General features: G+C 40.4%; 2 protein-coding genes across 6 annotated transcripts in view; one reads left to right on the top strand and one right to left on the bottom strand.

The window, feature by feature from the left end:
- zhx2a (zinc fingers and homeoboxes 2a) overlaps positions 1–16528 on the top strand; it is a 30725-nt gene extending 14197 nt beyond the window's left edge. For 2 of the 5 annotated variants that reach the window (XM_079640203.1, XM_079640201.1), the window contains exons 2-13: positions 4471–4893; positions 5811–6491; positions 7034–7246; positions 7521–7763; positions 8395–8610; positions 8793–8877; positions 9174–9359; positions 10783–11195; positions 12728–12977; positions 13087–13255; positions 14452–14571; positions 15208–16528. In XM_079640203.1, coding sequence (XP_079496329.1) covers positions 4801–4893; positions 5811–6491; positions 7034–7246; positions 7521–7763; positions 8395–8610; positions 8793–8877; positions 9174–9359; positions 10783–11195; positions 12728–12977; positions 13087–13255; positions 14452–14569 — 2667 coding nt within the window. In that variant the 5' untranslated portion in view covers positions 4471–4800 and the 3' untranslated portion in view covers positions 14570–14571; positions 15208–16528. Of the gene's footprint in view, positions 1–4470; positions 4894–5810; positions 6492–7033; positions 7247–7520; positions 7764–8394; positions 8611–8792; positions 8878–9173; positions 9360–10782; positions 11196–12727; positions 12978–13086; positions 13256–14451; positions 14587–15207 lie in introns of all 5 variants that reach the window. The other 3 variants (XM_079640204.1, XM_079640205.1, XM_079640202.1) reach the window with 3 other exon arrangements.
- A 1118-nt stretch (positions 16529–17646) lies between these two features.
- Positions 17647–23074, bottom strand: derl1 (derlin 1). The gene is made up of 8 exons (XM_079640206.1): positions 22742–23074; positions 20852–20963; positions 20458–20522; positions 19778–19804; positions 19185–19280; positions 19025–19077; positions 18703–18813; positions 17647–18129 (listed from the first exon to the last, which is right to left on the bottom strand). Exons 1-8 carry the CDS (start codon positions 22892–22894, stop codon positions 17955–17957), a joined length of 792 nt encoding a protein of 263 aa, XP_079496332.1. The 5' UTR covers positions 22895–23074; the 3' UTR covers positions 17647–17954.
- Positions 23075–24085: the final 1011 nt, after the last annotated feature.

Here is a 24085-nt window from a genome sequence, read left to right as displayed (position 1 = left end):
GGAGTCGTGATATCTCGGGACAATGACTAGCAAACGAGTAGCCTTGAAGGATAAAGTGCCACGTGATTAATGACACTTTGGCATGGCAACAAAGTATCATTCTGATGTGCTGATGTTACAAAACACTTTCTGCAAGTTGCACCGCCCTATTGCGCTGTGACTGTGCAGGCTTATATTTAATGATAAATAGTTTGTTGGTTGTGTGTAACATATTTTATCTGTCAATATTTACTCGGAAGTATCACATATTTAACTAGCCTTGTATACAGGATATTTTTAATTAGTTACAGAACATTCCCTCATCATCTGCCTACTTGTTTTTTTTGGAACCTCATTACATCTTGATATAAGAGCGCTGATGCTACTTCAACTCATTTGATTCTCACTCATGTGAATATAAAGCTTCTGCATGAGGGCACTAGAATATCAATATACTTTTTTTCAGCCAGATAAGATCCTTTCTCGCTACTCTTATTATAATATGGCCTTAGGAAAGTTTCATCTTCTCACTCTCCCTCAGCTTTTCTGAACTGAGCTAAATAAAATCAGCTCTGTTTTTTTTTGTTGAGAGATCTCTCTGAAGCCGCTTTGTCTCTGATTTCTCACTTTGTTCACACTGCAGCACAATCAGATTTATGATAAGTCAATATTTCTCAGGACAACTTGTCCCACCGACAGCTGCACACATTTGCATACCGTATCAAACCACTGATTTTAAAGTGTGATGATAAATGTTTTTACGCTACATAAATAGACACTATAAAATCCTTCTGTAAAACTTGTCAAAGCCTGTCCATAAAGCGAGTTGTTTTTATTTCCTGTCCCGGTGAAATGCCGCCACTTGAACTCTTCTAGTCTCAGCCAGTTTCACTGATAAGCTGTTATTATAGCAGGTTGTAAGTATAAGTGGCCAAAGTTCATATTATAGTGTAAATGCGTGTTGCTCATGGTGTTGACCTGACAGTTCTACCGCTTTTAATGTATTAGTAACAAAAAATGTGCCAACAGTGCATGCCATTAAGGATTTTAGATGTGGGCCATCTAAGCTAATTTACAGATGGCCCTGAGCCCAATAGAGATTGCCCTGAAACTGCCCCGCGCTGACTAAATGACGCACGAAGGGTTTGGGGGGCCTCCCCCTAGAAGATTTAGATTTTTGCAGGTCTTAGATGCTGACTGGTGCATTCTCTAGACTGAATTATAAGATGAACCAGCACAATATTATATTGTACAATTTGAATTTTATTCTTCATTTCACTTGTTTGTTTGTTCTTGTTTGTGTTTGCTCGCTTGCATGCCCTGCATAGCTATAAGAAATACTTAAGTTGTTGGTCAAGACACTTTCCATCTGATGAAGGCAAATGCCTTCCCAGATGCAAAAAAGTAGAAAACATTACATTCAGTTATAACTGCCAAAACAAACATTATTTACACTATTATGGCCCCTGTTAAAAATGTTTGTAATGTTATCTACTGTTAATCTGGGAGACCTCGAGTGTACACTGGCCGGCTTATTAGAAATTAAGAATTGGCAAGAGGCCGAAACCACCCTGAAATAACTGCTTTATACAATTACTAATTACAAACAAATTGCACGTTCAGGGTGGTCATGGAGTACTTGAATAATGACCTGCATGGGAAAATATTATTGCATTTCTGAGTCTGCAGCTCAGTCTTTCTCTTCTTCTTTCCAGGTTGTTCACCTTGCTTTGGTGGACTAAGTAACATTGTAATACACTGACTTTAAATGATTTGATCGTTAGGTATTCAGCATCAGAATCCCTAACAAATTGAAATTCCCGCGAAAATGTGGTTGCATTCGATTCATTGTCCGGGTAGTATTCATTGTATAGAAATCGTATTGACCGGGCCAGCCCGAACATCGTGAAGTTGGTCGAACGAATGCCTCCTCATCCGGAAGCTGACCGAGCAGCAGTCGAGAGGAGCCGAGCGCATCCGCGAAGCACACAAAATGGTGACGTCCATGAAGAAAGACGGGTTGACCGACTTTTGGCAACTTTTTCATCGTTTTCCAACCGATTTGACCGCTGTCAGGCACTGACACGTCTCCACAATTGCCATAATAGATTGCCCGATCGGGCAACCAGCAGGTGAGGCTTCATTGCCCGAGCTAAATACTAGCTTGCCTCGGGCCATCCGGCAGTCGTTAATGTCGAGCCCTGGCCAATATTTATTATAGAACTTGCTTTCTGAAAGTTAAGCCGTATTTATAAAAAAAATAAACATAGTTGTGAAAAGGTAATTCCACGAAATGTAATCTCAAATTACATTTTTTTTTCTCTGAATATGACCCTTCTTCCCAAGCTTCATAATGATTTATTTTAAATTGTTCTAATTTGAAGTTTTGTCATAAGCTCTAACTCCTCGATTCCACCGGTCCGTCTGTGTCGTGTCACGGCTGCGCCGCGGTTTTGGTCCGGCCTCCTCCGGCGTCTTACCCTACCGGGCGCGTTTCAGAAGCCGAGCGTCTTGCCTGCCGGCTCGCAGTTTTTATTGATTCCTGGACAGGCTACTTTGTACAGACAAAGTAAATAATAATTGTAATATCCCAGTTATAAACGACATGAATCAAAGATGTGTTGCTGTATTTTAGTGGTAAAAAAATGCATTCATAATCATAATTATTCTATATATAGCCTATAATTTACACAGGCCGTTTCTTAATCGCAAGTAAAACTGCTGCAGAGCAACTATTTCAAGTATACTACGTCATCGAGTGGCGCCGAAGGACTGTTTAAATGCATGTTAAATGCCCAGCATTCTGCGCCACTCTGACGTAGTATACTTCAAATAGTTGCTCTGAAGCATGTGTACTCGCGGTTGAGAAATGGCCACAGTGTCTGTAAACCGGAGGAGAACGCTGGCATTTCTCCTCCTACTTGAAAGACTACGGAGGGATAGGGTCTGCAAAATTAGTTTGTGTGTATATATATATATATATATATATATATATATATATATATATATATATATATATATATATATATATATTAGCGGTCAGATTAAAAACAAAAAAAAAGGGTTTTACAATTACCTTTTTAGTTTGTTTGACTACAATTAATTTGTGGTTGCATGCATTCCGGTTTTGTATTTGATTGTTTTGCACAATATAAACACACACAAATAACAGCTAAGAAATCAGAAACCGTGCAGGAAGAGGCAAAGAACCCAGTGGGCTTTGTTCGGCACCTACACCTCAAGAGTGTTAAAAAAACAAAAGATCAATATAATAAATAGCTTGAATTCAATAATGATGGCAACCTTTTTTTAATTCACAAATAAAACAAGTATCATACAGTGGTTGAATAGTTTTTCAGGCATTTATCTAGGCAAAACCAAGTTCCAGTATTTTGTAAAGAATGAAAATCTATGACAGATTTGTGTTCCCCTAAAGCAGATGGAAAATGAATGTGAGTTAGACACTTCACACCCTGCTCCACTCCATCAGCCTGAACAAACAAACGCTCATTAAGCAGGGCAGGGTTTCTTGTGCCTGGTGTAGGATTTCGTTTCATTTTCAGCACCAGTGTTGTTGTGCTGTATGTCAGTCGACCACCTGTAGACCATCTGCTCTGCAATGTTTGTTTGTTTGCTTCCTCTGACCTTCCTCATTTGTAGCCATTTTTTGGCCTTGGCAAAGTGTTTACTCTACCATCTCCTTTTGGATGGTGGCACGCTGCAGACCCACATGGGACCCCGCTGAGCTATATAAACCAGCCTGTTGTCTTTTCTTGACACGCTCAAACCAGCTTGTTTGGTTCCTGCTGCAATACTTACCAAAGGCACACAAAAAGGGTATCTAAGGTCGCGTTCACACCAGGCTTGTTTTGTACGGTTGAATGGAAACCTGGAGCGTTTAACTGCTTGATGCGGTTTGTTTGGGTTGGTGTGAAGGTAAAATAAGAGGATACAAAACAAATCTTATTGACCTAAGCTTTAAGCCGCTGGAAAAGTTTGAAAGTTGAATTGTTTTGATTTGTACCATATTTTCTTAATGCTACATTTAGTTGAAAAAGTGTAAATGAGGTTAATCACTGCCAGTCTAAAAGGTCCAATGTTCACTTATTTTTCACATTTCCAGTAAAGACTTTATTCAAATGTTATTTGTTTACTGATTATTGTTTGATATTGGCTCAGCAAGGGTGAATGGAATGCTAGATCTACCTCTACGACAAAGGAAAATATAACAAAGCTAAATGTTTCACCTATTTCATCGACCTTCTGCAGAGTGCTGTCCAGAAACACACATTTTAGTTGTTTAAAGCACACTTGCATCATATTAATAATGGATTGGAGCATCTGGTAAACCATCGTAACAGTATGTGCTTTGTAATGTACCTCAGCTTCAAGGCTCGGAAAAAGCTTGAAAAGTGCTTGAATTTCAGTTTTGAAAAGGTGTTGGATAAAAATCAGTTTTTCCCTGCTTCTTCCCTTCTTTCTTCCACCCAGGAAGCATCCTGTCATGAAGTTCCTGGAGGTGGTCCAGCACTGGAGCTGACACTGGCAGTGAGCCCGACACGACACCAGAACCATCCGTACCAGACCCCCACCTTCCACTGCCCCCCTCTCGCTCCAGCCACTAAGACTGGCTGCTCCCCCCGTCCCAGACACTGTCCTGTTTTCACTTCCTCTCTGAATATCAAAGAGAGCCCTCGCCTGTCTCTGGGTCCCAGTACAGGTCAGGCCTCCTGGCTGGTCTGCAGACCTTTTCCCACCCTCCTGTGATAGCATTCCCCTCACTGGCAGCGTTCCACCCAGACCAACCCAGGATCCATCATCATGTCCAGCCGACGGAAGGCCTCCACCCCCCTGATGATCCGCCCAGAGCAGACCATGGTGGAGCTGGATGACGACACAGACGATGACATGGAGGTATATTTTAAGTTGCTTATAGGATCAACTAAATAAATTAAGTTCATGTGTAATATTTTGAATATTTGATTCAGAGCTTGTTTTTATAAGCTTGGTATATTACTAATACAAACCTTTATCTGCTATGTAGATATCACAAAGATATGGATAACCTTACATTTCTAGTAGTAATTGTATTATAACATTATGAGAAATGAATGATAATATAACAAATGTAAAAAAAATGTAAATGTTCACTGGATAAGTGAACAGTCACAAAGCTATCCGAACCTGGGGGGACAGAGCCTTCTCCGTCGCTGCCCCTCCCTCTGGAACTCACTCCCACAACCCATCAGAGACTGCACTGACCTCACCACCTTCAAAACACTTACAAAAACTCACCTCTTCAATCTGGCTTTTAATGTGTGATTGTTGTTGTATTGCTTGATTTTAATGTGACTTTCTATATTTATTTGTTGTTCTTTTATTTTATTTTTTATTTTTTTCACTATCTCTGTAAAGCGACTTTGAGCACCTGTAAAAGCGCTTACAAAATAAATCTATTATTATTACTAAAATACATATTTAATTAGGTATGGTTTTCAACACAAAAGCTTACTTGAGGAAGAATTGTGGCTCTTAATTTTCAATGCAACTTAATGTGATGAAGCTATATTAAATATACACCGAATAAAATTGTGGTTGCCGGGAAAGAAAACTGTTGGAAATATCAACAAAACAAATACTCTTATTAATTAGATTTCTCCACAAAATGTATCGACTCTCTACATGAATGCATATTGGAAAGGGTTTTTGAGATGTTCATTACGAAAGAATCCATGAATTATGTAAATACTTTTTCAAGAAAATCAATGACATGAATTGGGAAGTATTTTTTTGTATATATCCATTACATCTGTAAACTGCCTTCTTTCCAGACAACAACGGAGAACCATTCTGAGGAGATGCCTATGGAGACAGATCTCTCAGCAGAGACCGAGCCCTCTGTGGAATTAGACCTGACGGGCTCGGCCCCCGACCCTCCCCTGCCTCCAGACAAACCCCAAGCTGAGCCCCCCGACCTTTCCAAGCCTCAGTGCAGACAGCAGGGGGGCTACGAGTGTAAATACTGCCCCTTCTCCACACAGAACCTCAACACTTTCAAAGAACACGTGGACGCCAACCACCCCAACGTCATCCTTAACCCCCTCTACTTGTGCGCCGTTTGTAACTTTAACACAAAGAAGTTTGACACCCTGACGGAACACAACGAGAGGTGTCACCCGGGGGAGAGCAAATTTAAATTCAAACGCATCAAAATGAACAATCAGACAATCCTTGAACAGACAATAGAAGGTTTCAGCAACAGTGCGGTCATCTACAACACATTTTCTGGCAAAGGGGACGACCTCAGCGCTCTGCCGCTCGGCAAGCCCACCTCAGTGAAGATCGGTAAACCAAAAATGTCGTCGGATAATAAACGGACAGATCTGGCAAAGAAACCGATCACAGCGTTCACCGTGAACGTCCCGCTCATCATCCCAGAGTCGACTCTGCTCAAAGCAGAAGGCCTTTCACACATCATGCCTTCCCTACAGCGGCCTCTCAGCTACTCTCAGGTAGGACAGGAAGCATCATTTCCTCTGACTTGCCATCCCTTTATATTCTGAGCTAGCTTTTAATAGTAGAATGGTTTTTCGTCAAATGCACCTTTTTATTGTTTTGCTGGTAATGCTTTATTTTATGGGTCTGTTATTTCCTAATTATTTTCAGAGGAATTTTCCTGACTACAATAAAGTAGTTTAGTGCTAATTATTATAAGGAGAAATAAAACGGTGCTCAGTTTGTGCACCTCAATTTATTAATTCCAAATTATTTTATTCAGAACAAAGCAGGTCCGCCGAAAAATGTCACAAGAGAAGCATAAAATCTAATAAGTATAGAGAATAAAGTAACCAAATTATTCGTTTTAAGAGGACATTTTAATTTGGTATGAAAACATTATTAGGAGATTACATTAGAGACCTCTCAAATAAAAATGTTCTTTTTTTTTATATGCACAATGCTACATTCTTTCATTCTTTGTGACCACAGTTCTTCTTTATTATTGTTTTTAATGTGAAAAAGCTATTTAGTCACCATTGACCTTGTATTCTTTCAGGTTCCGAAGATCGCAGTGCCCCTCAACACAACCAAATACAACCCTTCGCTGGACGACAACCTGACGCTCATCTCTTCCTTCAACAAGTTCCCTTACCCCACGCAGGCGGAGCTCTCCTGGCTCACCGCCGCCTCCAAACATCCAGAGGAGCAAATCAAAGTCTGGTTCACCACACAGAGGCTCAAGCAGGGCATTAGCTGGTCTCCTGAGGAGGTAGGAATTAGAGAAAGGATGAACATTAGAGGCAATTTAATTGTTAAGCCTCAAGTGAGGTTTATTGTATTTTACCAGTTCTTTTTCTATCTCTGAAGCTTAATAAGGTATCATCTGGTCTACCAAATACTAACATTTTCTAAAGCATTATATTTGCTTGATTTAGGATAAGTTGAAAAGAATACAGGTTACTGCAGATAATGACTATAGCAGCCATAAATATGGATAATATTATTAAATACAATTTATAACAAGTGCTTTCCCTTTATCTCAGGTGGAAGAATCCAGGAAGAAGATGTTCAACGGTACCATCTCCTCTCTGCCTCAGACCTTTACCGTGGTAGCTCCTCAGTTCAGCTCTAACATGTCTGCAGCCTCTAAAGCCATGCAGACGGCAGCCTCCGTCCTGCAGTCTCTGCCCTGCCAGCTGCTGGGACAGACCAGCCTGGTGCTGACCCCTGTGGCCAACGGCTCCACGGTCACCTGCGCTCCACTGGCCCTCACCGTGGCTAACCAGGTACAAAACCCAGAAATGTTAATGTTTTGGAATAGTCAGAGGTTTCTGCTCAGAAGTTTCCTCTACATTAACACTAGCTAAATGTATGTCTCGTGTTGATCCAAACTTTTTTTTGCAGTCATTCTATCATCTTATTAGATATGTTTGCACTATGCATAAAACCATTTGCTACTTCTGCATTTGTTGGTCGTGTATTTTTAATTTAATTTAATTATAATTAAGCAGTATAAATACTACTTAAATTGAAGGAAAATATCCATCAACCCTTACTCTGTGCAGTAAAGACCCTAAACATTATTTGGCAAAAAATGGACGCCCCATATTTATATATATTTTTCTTTAATAATGTATATTTGACCTATTGTAGCTTTTAAAACCAAAAACATATATATTATTTGGTTATTTTAATCTTTTTTTCCTTCTCATTAATTGTATTTTTGTATCTTTTTTGTTGGATTGAATTTATCTATATGCACATGTAAGCGTTGATAGAATTGGTTTTATTTGATTATTAAAACTATACAAGGGACAGGGCTGTGTAAGAGTAGAAACATGGGGGTTGTGCCGCATCTATCCAACTATCTGTATTTTATTACATTGACTTGAACACCTTCCTTTATAATTACCGCAGGTGGCACAGTCGCTCAAAAGACCCCTGTCCTCCCCTGGGATCACCACGGACAGTAAACGACCCTCCATTATTCAGACCATCTCCGTGCCCATGGCAACATCCAAGCTGGCGTCGCCCAAAGTGCTGAGCTTCACCGTGGACCCCAACAAAACAGCTGAGCAGCTCTCAGTGCTGAGGGCCAGCTACACACAGTGTCCTTTCCCCGAGGAAGATGAGGTAAGAATAAGTGAGTGAAAGGACATTTCTTGCCATGCCTTAGCTTAGAAGATTCAAATATATTTGAATGATTTTTGGTATTCATATTTTTGTAGCTGCTTTTAATTTCTAATTTAGTGCTTTTTTCTTTTTCTAAGACACATCACTGTTAAACCCCCTATGTTCTGTTGCTCATGTTAAAGATCTACAGGCTGATAGAGACCACCGGGCTGTCCAGAGGAGAGATAAAGAAGTGGTTCAGTGAACAGAGGCTCCTTAATCTCAAAGGTATGTGATATCATCAGTGTCACCAATCTGAAATGATAAAATACCCTGCCTGTATATTTTTATACAGGCAGGGTATTTATCTGCCATCGTTCTTTTTGTCAGAAACAAGCTTATTTTGGTTCTCAGAGGAAGGGTTTTATTGTTAGAAACAAATGTACAGGAAAGCAAAGTTTCCTAATCGTGGTCAGTAGTCTGTTGATAATGTATTTGTAAGTGCCGTTTCATTTAGCAAAATAAAAGACCCGTTTTGGCCCTTCCATATTTTGGTTCTTCAGTCTGTCTCTGTGTCTCTACAGGCGTTCCTCCCCCTCCGGTGCTGGTGAAAGCAGAGGTGACCCCAGCACCTAAAGACGGTGCTGTGAAGAAGGCGGTGCCCAGCCACTTCCCCCTGCTGGAGAGGGTGAAAGGGAAGTCTTCAGAACAGCTGAAGGCGCTGGAGGAGAGCTTTCAGAGAAGCAGCACGCAGACAGAGGCGGAGCTAGGTAAAGACTCTCCACTGAACTCCTAACAAGGCAAGGAGTTTAATCATATAACACAGTGTAACACAGTGTTGGGATGGAAAGAGTCAAGGAATTGGCGTAAGCTCATTCTTACTTTGGTTTGTAGGATATTTAGTTTAGTTTATTTATTTATAGTGTCGTGGACAGTCCCCATCGGTGAACTGTCACAAAAACAGTAAATGGTGCAGCTTTAGCCAACATGGCTAATTTCCAGCTGTTGTCCCCGGCCAGATGGTAATAGACACTCTTAAAATCACAATATCTCAACAGCATTAGTTATAAGAAAATATCAAATGAAATAAAAAGGATGAAAGACAAGTAGATACAGGTGTAAGGATAAGAGAGGATAAAAGAGAGCAATAAACAGCACACGTTACCACATACAGTACATGTCACATGGAGCACATCACAATCACATAACGGAAACGAGGGGCAACATCCATGATCACAACATGTATCACAACATGTAACACTCACGCCATACTCAACACAGACTAGTGTGTGCAGGTATGAAGAAACAGTGAACCATGTTCACCAGCCCGGCAAGAAAGAGAGAAGCGATGGGATTTAAAACAAATTATATTATTACTTTGAATAGCATATGGATTGGTTTAGGTGAGTTGGGTTGTTTTCAACTGAAGTGATCAAAAGATTCCCAATAACAGAGCATGGTAAAGTCCAAATTACTGAGAAAATAAATGTTATCTTTTCCAAAAATTCACAACCTGTATTTACGTAAAACAATATAATGCTACAGCCAATATTTTATTTATTTAAGCATTTCAAAAACTATATTTTCATCAAAACTGTTGCCCTGCGAGTATTAAGGAGGTGCAGACCTGTGTTAACCTTGGGGTCTAGCAGCGCCGTTAATTGTAATTACGTAACTTATTATTATTTTTCTTTATTTCCTGATTGTCCCGGCATTAGAATCAGACTTTGGGTTTGAGAAAATAGCCTTCCTGCAAGTTAGTAGCTAATGAAGCCATTTGTTTTCAAAACCCATTTAGAATATACATTTCCTGAGAATAAATATAACGGAAGATTTAAAGAAGCTATTAAAAACTTCGTCTGAATAAATTGGGTGGAAACCAGATAGTTAGAAAAGCAGTGGGTTGTGTTCTTGTAAAGTTTTGTACCCTCACTTCATAACTTGGAATTGAAAATTACTTTAAAAATTCCAGTAGTGCTTCTTCTATTCATACAAGTTCACAGCATGTGACTTAATTTTCTTTCGCCTCAGAGGAGCTGCGGGGCTCTGGTGGGTTCCTGCAGACAGGAATAGCAGAAATGTTTTTAATGAGCCCATGTTTAAGTCCCCCTGAGAGAGAATGAATTCCCAGGTTTCTGAGGTAGCCTTCCACTCGGTGTGACATCTGATCCTCTGAACTCTGTTCTGCTGTAGCCCTGCTGGCCCAGGAGACCCGGCTGTCCCACACGGAGGTGGACTGCTGGTTCTCAGAGCGCCGGGCGCTGAGGGACAACATGGAGAAGGCTCTGCTCTCCATGTCTGCCAAGAGCACGGAGGAGCGGGCGGAGCGGCCAGCTGCGCTGCTGAACGGGGCGTCGCACGGCGGGAAGCCTCCTCGCTCCTCCCCCCATCCACCTGTCCTCTCCCCTTCCTCCTCCTCCTCATCGTCGTCCTCCTCCCCTCCTGTACTCGCAGCCTCCTCCCCTCGCCCACCCACCCTCTCCTCATCAGCATCACCTCCCATCCTCACTTCATCTTCCTCCTCCTCTTCTCCCCATCCCCCAATCCTGTCTGCCTCCACCAGCCCGGCTCCAATAACCAGCTTCTCCCTTGGCCTATTAAGAGAGGTGAGAACAGCAGACCCAGACATGTCTACATCAGCACTTATTAGAAGAAAATGTATTAATATCTGACACAAATGTAAAACTTTGAAAGGACCATGAAAAATCTAAAATACATATTTGTTCCTGTTTAGATGTATTGCTATGTATCAACCAAGTACACCTGCCTTCCATTGAGCAGGAGCCCCTTAAAATGGGTTCCTTCATGACACTGCTCACAACAAGGTCTGCAGATTATCTTTAATACTCGGGTCATGATTTATGGAAAGAGATATTGTTGTTTCAAATGTATTTCTTGGACGCCTTGACAACCACAAGCAGCTCCTTCTGGATCCATTATACTGAGAAAAGGCAGACATTTCAACAGCTGATTTCTCAAAAACTCTGCAATTCACCCAACAACAATCTAAATCTACAGAGGGCACTTCAGGAAAAAGGGAAATGTGCCTTTTAGATTTTGGGATGAACTGTGTCTTTTAATATGAGCTTGAATCCTTTACAACGAGTGCAGATGGGCTGCTAATGGTATCAGTACATTAATGAGTTGTCACTTTTAAAGAGATAAATTAATAGGACATGGCACCTTTTGTGCGTGAGAAGATGTGTAAAATTAATTAAACCTGAGAACGTATAGTACTGGTGCCTGAGAACAATCTGTGTGATTGACATTAAATGATGAGATGTGCTGGTACTTGGTTGTGAGAAGTGAGATAACACGGTAACGTGTTGACGAGGTCATATTTGACAAACTCAGGAAAAGGAGCTGAATAGTGTTGTGGTGATAGAAGTATATCCACGAGAAGTCTCTTGAAGAAGCAGCACTTGTTTTATGCTCTGAAACACAGACTGCCTCTGCAATGTGTTAATACATACATGCATTTCTACAACTGGTAGAATATGAAGTACTTCGTAATACATATTAATGCATTATTTCTCCTACCACCAGGTGATTTTAAATAAGATTCTAAAGAAATGCTATAAATCTTCTGATGATCCTGAATTTCTGTATTACCTTTCACGCTGTTCATCCAGCAGATATTGAGATATCTGTATTCACAATAGCTTGTATTAACACATTGACTTTGTTAAACAGTTAAAGGAATATATTCCATGACAAATTGAATAATATTCTGAATACAGTAATCAGAATCTGCCAATATATATTAGGCTATGTATCTGCTGATTGTAGCTAAGTGACATTTTTTTTCTTTTATGGCTATTCTTTGTGAGGGTGGGACAGATATTTTAATATATTTCTAATCTCTCTAATACATTTCGCTTCTGTTATTTTTCAGACTGTCAACGTTTAAAAAACGGGTAACATTAAGGAACATTCAGGGGTCTCCTTGATATTTTCTGTGTCTTTAAAGGTGCTTTGCTTAAAGAGGCCCTATTACGCTTTTTAAGGTTTTCTCTTACCTGTAGTTTGTTATTTAGATTTGAGTGCTGCAGAATGGGAAGCACAACATACAAATATGAACCTGAAAATGAGCATAATATTTCCTTTTAAAAACAATTTATGAGATAATGTGTCTCAGCAGGTGTTCTGTCGGACCCAGTGGCCGTCTCCTGAGCAGTACAGCCAGCTGGAGGTCCAAATGAGCCTCGGACGCACCGACATCGTCCGCTGGTTCAAGGACCATCGATCTGCGTTGAAGAACGGTGAAACTCTGGAATGGATGGAAAGTTTCCAGAACCAAAAGCTGGCAGAGGCGCAGGAATCAGGCCAGGAACAGAACGGCCAGAGTTCTGAGAAGAGGGATTCCTTGGAAGTCGAGGCTGTGAAAGGTGAGTTTTTGGCTGGGGGTAGAATAATTATTTATTTTGCATCCAGTGTTTTATACCCATGTTTGACTTTGTTGTTTTTCGGGTGTGCATATTTTCTCTTCTACAACAGTCGATGCAGTGGAGGAGGCCTGTGAGAGCGCAGCAGCTGCACCGGAGCACTCCAAGCTGTCCGACCAAGATAAAGTGCAGTGGTTGACAGACAGATTAGCCCACAGTGTGACGGACCTGAGCCGGACCGGACCGGACCAGACCAGCTCCAGTCCTGCTGACAATGGAAGGTGGGTAGAGAGAGGGAAAGCCATCGCTTACCCTACACTTCTTTTTCAGTGATAAAACTGAGCTCATGGTTGTGGCCCCCAAGGCACTGCTCGGGAAGGTTGGAGATCTGCTCCTCAACATCGACGGTTCCATCATCTCCCCATCCCCTCAGGTCCGCAACCTTGGTGTTGTCTTGGATTCAACCCTCTCATTTCAAAACCACATCAAATCCGTTTCAAGATCAGCCTTCTTCCACCTCAGAAATATTTCAAGACTCCGGCCATCACTTTCCGACCCTGTTGCTGAGAAGCTGATACATTGTTTCATTACCTCATGCCTGGACTATTGTAACGGACTCCTGTCCGGGGTTCCCAGCAAAACCCTGAACAGGCTCCAGTACACACAGAACTCACCTGCCAGGGTTCTCACACGCACCAAGCCCTGGCAGCACATCACCCCCTCTCTATTCAACCTCCACTGGCTCCCGGTCAAGTCCTGCATCACTTACAAACTCCTCCTCCTCACCTACAAGTCCCTCCATGCCCTCTCCCCTCAGTACCTCACAGATCTCCTCCACCCATACATCCCTTATGTATCCTCAGACTCTGGCCCTGCTCTCCATTCCCCATTCACGCCTCCGCACCTTCGGGGACCGTGCCTTCAGTGTCGCTGCCCCCACCCTCTGGAACTCCCTCCCTGCAGAAATCTGCAACGCCCCTTCTCTCAACATTTTTAAATCAACCGTTAAAACTCATCTGTTCGACATCGCCTTCCAACAATAACTCACTCCCCCCCCCCCCCCCCCCCCGCACACTTACACTTCCATTTCTGCCCCGTTTTATGTTTTTTTTTTTTTAGTTTTATGTCTTGTCCTTGTATGTTTCTTTGTAAAGCGACCTTGAGTTTATGAAAGGCGCTATATAAATTCAAGTTATTATTATTATTATTAGTGTAATGTTATACAGACAAAAAAATATCAGCTCACTGCCAATTTTAGATTTTTTTCTTTTTTTAAATGGATATCACAGGAGTTATTTTAAGTTTTGTGTGAAAACAGTCTATCAATACAGGTAAGTTATGGATACACTCTTTGCATGTGTTATTTGTTGCATCAACTTAATATTTAAGTATGGTGTATAGCCTTCACAGAAGCATTTAATGTGTTTATAAAAGCTTTTCTGGTTGTGTTTAAACTTTGCGTCTGTTCCCTTGTCAGGTGGGTAAAGGTGACCGTGGCAGTGGGGGAGGGGAGCGATGCAGCAGTGGAGAGACCGATGCTGGCAACAGACACTGAAGTCCTGAGCATGGAGCAGCCTGGGAGGGTCACTGGTTGAGAGTAGGTTGAAAAAAAGTAAATATTTGATTTTGTGAAACATTTTGAAAAGCACCAGGTGTTAATATTGCTTTGGATGGATTTTGCTTTTGTGTGTTGGCTTGGCTTGACATTCTTTTAAAATAAATGGTGAACTGTTCCTTTAAAATGCCACAGCTGCAGCCTCCAGCTACCCAGGAAGTTATTTGGTGGTAATTACCTCCGATTGGCCCTTCAAAAAAGATGGCATGCTGGGATGGCAGGATGATAGTTGGACCCACACCATCATTAGCATTAAACATTTAGACACACACACACACAGTGCTAAAACGAGTATTTGAAAATGCAAATGCTAATTGGCTTATTCTCATTTTTATTTCTACTCTAATAATGCATCAACATGGAAAACTATAATGCATTTGAGGAATATGGAACAAAAACATTTCAAGTTTTCATTATGATTTTAAAAGCCCCTTCTGGTGATTTCATACAAAACCAATATTTAGCCATTTCGTTTTTTTTTATGAATTTCACAGCGACCATCCCACGCATTTGTTTACATTTCAATTTGTTACTAAAATGTATTTGATTTGATAATAGGCAGCAGTACAGTGATATTTACTCAGCCCATGTATTGATTCCAGTCTGGTTCTATTGCAGGTCCAGTTCAATCGAGTGTGGAAGGAACCAGTGATGTCTGCCTGTGATGTCATCACAAAGCGCCTGGGACTTTGTAGTTCCACTGTTAAAGCACTGACGGATGTGTGGGCAGATGCTGACATTAAGAGGAGTGCCAAAGCTGGACTTGATGCATTTTTCTTACTACTACACTTTTTTCTTTTTTTTTAAAGAAGGACCCTTGTAAATATTTTTCTGTATTACAAAAACAGTTTGTACAGTTTTACTGGGAGGGCAAGTTTTGTTACATTTTTAAAAGAAAAATTCAAAGACTGGTGCCCCCAAACCTTTTTGTTGTTGTTTTAAGATCAAAGTGTATGATAGTGTGTTATTTGCTGAAAATCAGTCCTATTTTTTGAAAATCATGCACCTGCGGACTCACTGAGTAGTATTTGATGGCACTTGCATATATCCCTGTGTTAGTGATAGATATTTACATGCTATGCCTCTTCATCTCAAACTGTTGGGAGACATTTCCGCTTCTCCTGCAGCGTCACCCTGACTCGCTTATAGAATTACACTGACGAGGTGAAAATCAGTCAGACGTGCTCGAGGGACGCTAGGAGTCCTCGAGTTTCGGGCAATCGTAACACGACACAGAAATGATAAATCACATTGAGTGTCTGTGTTATCGCACCATGCTGCCTTTTTCTGCTCTTATCTGACATTTGCTTTCTGCCTCAGAGAACTGGTGAAGATTATTTCAGCTTATCACTTCTTTTTTCTATAAAAACTTGAAATATTCTTGAATGAAAGTGTTAAGCGCATGATAAAGCAACTTAAGCTCCAGTGATCTGTGAACACCCCTTGGCTTTTGCTCTTGTTTTTATAGCTTTAGAACACCCCTTGTGTTCAAATATGGATTGGGTTAAGTTGATTTCTGTACAGTCGCTTCAGAACACCTGACATGGTGGTTCATGAATCTCCACATTAACAAAGAGAAATGATCTGTGCTGTTCTCAAGAAAACATGCATTGGAATATCGCAACAGTTGTGAACTTCTTGCACGTGCTTCAACAATCTTCATTTTTAATAATTGATTTTCAGAAATGATTTAAAAGGGATATCTGTGATTATTGGGTCAAATTGCAAGTGCTTGCAATATGTGTGCAGAAAAAAAGTTGAACTGTCATTTGAACCTGGTTTGAACAGCAGGTGTATGGCTGTGCTGGCTGAATGTCTGCTGCTGTTTCTGAGATACTGTACATCTTGTTGGCTAATGGAATGGGAACTGCTTGCATTTTTCATTTTCTACTTTAAGTCTGCTGTAACTCAATAAATACACAACCGACTGCAAAACCGCCTTTGTGTTCCGGCTTAAATTGATTGCATCAAAAACGTTGGATTTGAACAAGGTACAGGAAAACTGACCGAAATTGCTTTTTTTTTTACTTGAGTACTAAATTATCTTTGTGGAGTTAGTTATACAGAAACCCTGAGAAAGTATAGATTTGGCATCTCTTCAAGAATGGCTTGTCTCTGATATCTGGGTTTGTGCCAAGGTATTTTTGCATCTTCAAATCCTGATTCGTTTTAATCAAAGGCCTGAGCAGCTTTGTTCATTTCCTCCAACATAACACCCTTCTCTACCTGGGATTGTTGATGTCTTTCCATGTATCTTCTGGGCATTATTCTAGCTTTACTAACTTGGTTTGAATGCAAATTAACACATTCAACCAATGGAGCTAATTTGCATCACTACATTAGCATAATGTCCAATAAATGCCAATAAATGCAAATAAAGCTATATTTAGTATTTGAAGCTGGAACTATTAGTCAATAGAGTATAGAATGAGTTGATTATAGATTCAAGCAGTTTAAATGTGAGTTCCTTTTTTGTTTTATGGTTGTTGAACTGCTATTGGACAAAACAGTCATGGCAATTTTCTGACATTTATAGGACAATATTTGATTGTGATTAATATATTGTACATGAAGGCAAAGTGATTTTTGACAAGCAGAACTGGCACATACCTTAAAATCCCAGTGTTGCATTCAGGGAACATGGATATTATGATAATCAAACTCAGACTCGATTGTCATTTCAATAAACAACTGTTATATTTACAAAAAAAAAAAGCAAAAGTCCCATCTTCACCGTATTTTGGTTGAGATCAAATCTTAAGACAGAGGCTTAAAAAAACCTTTTACACCCGTGAACAATCAGACCTAGAAACAGTGCTCTCTAAATAGCTCTGCCCATGTTCAGCTGAGAGCAGCCTCGCAGTGCGTTGGTAATTACAATGTAATCTGATACTGCATCACACAGGGAGGGAAGGAGAGAGAGAGGGAGGGAGGGAGGGAGGGTGAGGAACACAAAATCAACAGTTTGCTAGAGTACAGCTGCAACATCTCCACTGTCCAATTTCAGGGTGGAAGGAGGAGGACAGACAGTAAACGGGGAGTGGAGATCAAGAATCATCACATTAAAAAAACCAATTTATTCATATTGCCTTCTATCAGCTTCACATGGACACATCCTCAGTAAGAATAGAGCTGGCTGTTTGGGCTGAATTGGGCTTAAGGCCACAGTCTGAGTCCAGCAGTCTTGGGTATAAAGTGTGTGCCTTTTCAAATTCCCTCATAAAATTAAACATGAATGTAAATGAAATAATTTTAAGTCAAGGTTTTCCCTCAAGCAGCAGAATGAGAAAAAGCACTTTAACCCCATAGCTTTGTTACTGGGAGTAAAAAGGGGTAAGGGGTGGAGATCTCTCGTTTCACGTCTCTCATTCCCCCCCCAGGCGGAAGCCTTCGCCCCAGTTGTAACGTCCTCTTAATACTCCTCCCCCGCCGCCTCCTCCTCCTCCTCCTCCTCCCCCCTGTGGCTCCTGGACAGCTGGTCTGCTGGGGGGGACTCCGAAGCCCGACACGCCTCCCCTCCTGGTGGGGAAGTACCGATACCTGGGGAGAGGACGAGAGAGACGTTGGAACGTTTCAAATCGAGGAAGCGGGTAATCTCACACAGCTGTTTGTTATGTGTAGTGTTACAGTGCAGGGGGGGCTAACCTACATTTCTCCATCTCATGAAATCACTTCTTCTTACATTTATTTTCAAAGCACAGATGGTTCAAATTGACTTTTATTTATTTATATATTTTATAATAGTGCTTGAGGTAATACAGAACAGCTCTAAAAAAAGTTCTGTTATCCCTGTATGATCACCTTTAAATGCAGCTTAATGTATCTTTGGCTCAACAGCAGTCTTGTGGCCACAAATAGTAATGTTAGTAATGGGGTAAACGGTAAAAAAGTGTCATTATGGTGTTATCAGAGGAAAGATATACTCCCTGTAACGCATTGAAATCTATCTTGCAGTTTGCCATCTATCTTACATTGGCAACGATTAGCTTCTCGTCATAACAGACCAAGTAAGGCTTTAGCAGCAGAGTTGAAATAAGGGTGTGTTTACTTATGTATTCAAACTTTCATGTCATTTTATTTTATTTGTTCATTCAACAGTTGCAAAACACTTACAAGAATTGAGGTGTGGAGAGCAGGGCGCGTCCCCCCAGGTCCATGGGGTATTTGAACATGAGGAAGAAGTACAGGTGACCCACCAGGTTCCCTGTCAGTTCATTTACAAACCTGCACAATACAGGAAAAGTTTAGCAAACCTCATAGAAATAACATTCAGTTAAAACATGTCTAATGTGGCTTAACAGGCTATTCTCTACTTTGGACAACAGGAACAAGGACCATTCTGTATTCATTAAAAGACAATACATTTATGTTTGTACTACAGATTACTAATAAACTGTTTCTGTGAACAAAAAAATGTTTTTTAAATGTTACTTACGAGCCTCCGATAATGAAGTTGAAGGCCAGGATGACCCATGGTAGATAATGTGCCTACAGGAAATATAATGACATGATTATTAGAATAAGCCTCACATTCAGGTAGTAAATATTGTGCGGAATAATGCTGACAGTCCAAACTACAAAAGGGCGTTACGCACCTTGAACCGTGTTCCGAACCAGAATGACACGATGGTGTCTTTGTTGAACTGAGCCCAGACGTAGAGCACTGACATGATCAGGGGGATCATCAGCAGCTGGAAACATAAACAAACAATATGTTAATACAAACAGCATCAACAACACAGCTGTGTAATCAAAAACGTTATGGGTGGTTTATGAAAAGTGGCATTGAAAATGAAGGGCTTATTGTGAAAAGCCTGACAACCTGATTAATGTGTTTCATAATGCTTACACTAATATGATCAGATAAAGATTATGACTAACATTTGCGAGAGGTGTTTCTTAGCTTACTTTTATTGCAATGCATTTAAAAAGAGCAACTCTTGGCAGGAATACTGTGCATTTACTTAAAATAAATTGGATTGATTTGATGTGTGCAATAAGTGAAGCTCCTGTTAATGTGTTACTTTGTGGTGCAACCTAAACTTTAAGTTTTAGTTAAACCTTCAGTTTAACTGTCCCTCTTTATTATGTGAGACTCAAGTGATAAGTGCAGACTATTTTTATGTTTTATATACATATTGATCATAATTTGATGTTGTGGTATAAATACAGAGAGGAGAATTCTCACCCGCATGTTCATCAGCATCCCGGTTATCTATAGTAAGAGTCAAGTCAACACAATACAATACAGCTGGAGCCTACAGATTAGAACAGCTGAGGACTTGAGGGTTGCCAGGTCCAATCCCAACATCGGCCGGCGGTCACCCTCCAATTCGGCCTCTCCACCTCCCACAACTGACTTTTCCCCCCCTACCTTTTCCCACAATTTGCCAGTCTCAATACAAGCTGAACACTTGGTTTAGATTGAAGGAAAACAGGATCTTGTCCAAATGTGCCGCATACAATTTCTGTGTCTAGGCGAGGCAAGCTGGCAATGGAAGCAGAACACAAAGACAGCGTTGAGATGTGGGCTGGGTTGTGCTGAGTGTGACCTAGATTAGGTTTCTCTGCTCTGCAAGGGTAGACTGACACTGGGCCAGTGGCACAAAGCCACCCTGACATGGCACAGTGCTGCAGAGAGAAAAGGGGGGGGGGATACCGATGAGATAGAAATGCAGCGGGGCTAATAAGGCAGCGGAGTGCTAGGATCGATGGTGGGGAGGAAACCAAGCTATGACCTTAGAGGATGAAAGTTGATTTTAAAAGATTTAAATTCATCATTTAAAAACAGGAGGTTTTTAAATTATGAATTGATAAGTGTTACAAAAACAGTTCTGGTGCTTTGTGGAACCAGTTTAAAAAGGATACAACAATGCAGATCCAGTTGAAGAGGAGCATGAAGATGTAGTCTGCAGGTCTGCCATCAAAAGCCCCTGGAGAAGAAAACAGAAAAAAGGTTTAGCAAGACTGTGTGTGTGTGTGTGTGTGTGTGTGTGTGTGTGTGTGTGTGTGTGTGTGTGTGTGTGTGTGTGTGTGTGTGTGTGTGTGTGTGTGTGTGTGTGTGTGTGTGTGTGTGTGTGTGTGTGTGTGTGTGTGTGTGTGTGTGTGTGTGTGTGTGTGTGTGTGTGTGTGTGTGTGTGTGTGTGTGTGTGTGTGTGTGTGTGTGTGTGTGTGTGTGTGTGTGTGTGTGTGTGTGTGTGTGTGTGTGTGTGTGTGTGTGTGTGTGTGTGTGTGTGTGTGTGAGCACCGGGGCCAGGCTTACCTGTCTCTAGCCGACTAGAATAGTGGTAGAGGAAATAGAGGTTGACCAGGTACAGGAACCCAGTGTTAGGGGTTATTGGGAAATACAAGGTAGCAGTCAGTGGTCTCCAGAGCTGAAACAAACAGAAGAGACATAAGTATAATGTGGTCAGACATAAACATAGCTGTGTGTGTGTGTGTGTGTGTGTGTGTGTGTGTGTGTGTGTGTGTGTGTGCAAGGATCTAGACTTTAAAGGGTTTTTCTTGTAAGATAAATGACATCTCATGTGGATTGTAGATGATAACTTCTAAGCAGAGAAAAAGTGGCACCAGACTCCAGCTGGAGTTCCTCTGAACAGTGTTACCTCGCAGGTAGATTCAAAGGTTTTGTTTGATGCTGATCAGATCGGAATGTAACTGGTGGCCCAAGGGCTGAGCCTTTTCTGGGTTAAATAACTTTTAATCAAGGGATATCATTACAATATTCGATAGAGAAAAAGGTATCTAGTGTAATTTTCAGTTCTAAATATTTGTTGAAATTCAACTCATCTTTTCAGTGCTTGAATAACCAAATTGACAAACCTTCTATGATTCTAGTTTATAAAATCTGAGGAAGTATTTATTTTCTGCGTTGTTGTTGTGTATCAGTTTAGGTTGGCTGTAACTAAATGGAAGCGCTAGATATGCTAAAAATCTTGTGAGACCTGTTGCCCGACACCCTTACCTCAACCATCTAAAGGTCAATGCCAAACGTAACCATCTCTGAAGAACTTTTGCAAATCAAGGGTTGCATTTGAAGATGTCCCCATGGACTCCCACACATTGTGATGGGCATTTTTGCATACGTTTTTCATCATACAGATTACATTATTAATTTCATTTAAAGACATATTGACCATATTCATCAACAATTTCACTTATCGTTAATAACAGTCCATCCATATCCATAATATAACAGCGTATAAATGAGAATTCATTGTTATTCTATATCCACTGATATTGTTCGTGGTTTTTATAGCATTTGAATTTGGAGAAAAAAGACGTCTACCTATTGTAAGTTTAAAATCCGACTTGAATATCCTACAGCTCCCCTCTGAAGATATATAAGACAGCATAATAGTGACAGTTGTATAAACTAAGGTGAATTTTAAACAGAACAGGTCTCGGCAATCTTTTACCATCAGATAAATAGCAGAGGTTTCCATATTATAATTAGTGTATGAAACGGGACTATAAAGGATATTCAGGAACTTTTTACATTGTTCTGACTTAACTACCATTTAGTTATATTGACATGTCTCACGTTACATCATAACTAAGCGACAGTAGGTTGAGTTTCAATGTCTTATTCGGCTGCCAAGTGGCAAAACAGTTACATGTTATACATATTATATTTAATGCGTTACTGAATAGTTCAACTTGAAGTCAAATGTATATTCATATTGCATCATATTCTAGGTAAGTTTGTCCGGATTCAGTGAAGATGCGGAGTGATATCAAAGTAAAAGCCTTCCCGCAGGGCTCATTTCCAAGTAGGAAAGTCCCATAATAATTATGGCAACATACTTTCTACGCATGCAAAGCTACAGCACCTGAACACAATGGTTTTATTTCAGCAAACATCGAAAATACTCCGGCTACAATGCAACTTCTGGTTGGTAACTTAATATTTGTGCTGTAATGTTATATTTAACCCTAACTTCAGTGTTGCTAAATTAAGTAGCAGTTTGACAGCATCCGGAAGTAATGAGCTCCTGCGTATCGCCCTCTCATTGGCTGTCACACAGCACGGCCTGCTCAGTTAGCCTAGCTAGCTACCTGCTAACTAATCGCTCACATCGAAAACAAAGCAACCATGGCACGTATCAGCTACTCCAACACACAAAGGTGAACACAAACAAGATACACTTACATGAAATCTACTTATAACCAGCTCTGGAAACAACATGAGATTCCTGAAATCAATCAATCCCAGTTTCCCAATAAAGGGAACAGCAATCGAGGCAGCAAACCAGGACCGGGTGATGAGAGGGATGCTTCTGAACCAGTCCCCGAGGTCTGACATCTTCCCATATAATTACTGCCGAGTTATAACCATGAAACAGGAGCTCCTCTTGAAAAATTAACAACTATCCCCTAAAATAATGCAACCCCCTCGCTGCTTTTAAATCAGAAGTGCTGCACTGCTAACTTTACATGACGTGGCTAATCACAAGAGGCTAGCTATACATAGGTAAAGTTTCCTGGATTCTAGCAGACATATCCGGTTCAGCTTTTCAAAGTAAAATCTATCCCTACTGGGCATAGATTTCACTACAACTGCTTCTACTACTAAAAATAAGAGCAACACAAAAACAATTTATTTTGGGAAAAAATAATGTTAATGAGAAGAAATTGAAGGCTTGCACCATTTATTAGGAACACTTTTTTTTTAAGCCTATAATAATGAATGCATGTGTCAATTTTTATTTTGTAATAACCTTGATTTGGAAAGTATCTTGTAACTAAATAAATTGTGGAGTAAGAAGTACAACATTTGCCAACAAAATGTATTGGAGTAAAAGTACAAAGGAATATAATTTGAAAATACTTAAGTCAATAACAATTATCTCAATTGTTTTATTTAAGTACAGTTGCTCACAGTAAACTTTACTTTTCTTAGAGTTAATTGACAGTGTTGTCTGTCTTTTTACCTTGTTCTTATTGGTTCACATAATTGATCATAATCATAGTGTTGTTCAGAGGGTTGTTGACATACTCACTTGGCAATTCTTGCAAGTACTTTTGATGAAGTATTATAAGTTTTTCTTCTCTTAACAAAATAATTTAAAGTTGTTAGTTTATGATGTGTTATCATTATTAAGTTATTTACACGATTATTTATTTCAAAGACTGGTTTGTATCATGCACTTAGTTTGAAAGACACATTTTACAACCGGATGTTCTTGTATTATCTCACACCAACACCTTTGTTTGTTTTTGCATTATTCTAGCACTTCCTGTGAAAGTCACACTGGACCAATCAAAAGGAAACTAGCAACAGAAAGAGGCGTGCCCACACGACAGTTTACTTCCCCCACAGCAACCACCTGTGGAGGGCTCGAGCCAATGAAGCGGAGAATGTGAAACATGTCAATAAGACGACAAATAAAGCCCAGTAAGAATCAATACTGATGATAAATATCGATAGTAATGAAACTTTATCACAATTTTACTTTACTTCATAACTCTGATGTTAGGTAAACGTTTTCAGGGT

This window comes from Notothenia rossii (genome assembly GCF_949606895.1).
Source record: "Notothenia rossii genome assembly, chromosome: 7".
Taxonomy (NCBI): domain Eukaryota; kingdom Metazoa; phylum Chordata; class Actinopteri; order Perciformes; family Nototheniidae; genus Notothenia; species Notothenia rossii.
Note: the sequence above shows the minus strand (reverse complement) of the source record. Positions and strands in the feature narration are given on the sequence as shown.

Coding starts and splice junctions, on each gene's coding strand:
- derl1 (XM_079640206.1), bottom strand. CDS start 22,894: ATGTCAGACCTCGGGGACTGGTTCAGAAGCATCCCTCTCATCACCCGG. Junction 19,078..19,184: donor GGTTCGGAACACGGTTCAAG/GTGCGTAACGCC, acceptor TATTTCCTGTAG/GCACATTATCTACCATGGGT. Junction 18,130..18,702: donor CTCTCCACACCTCAATTCTT/GTAAGTGTTTTG, acceptor TCCTCTCCCCAG/GTATCGGTACTTCCCCACCA.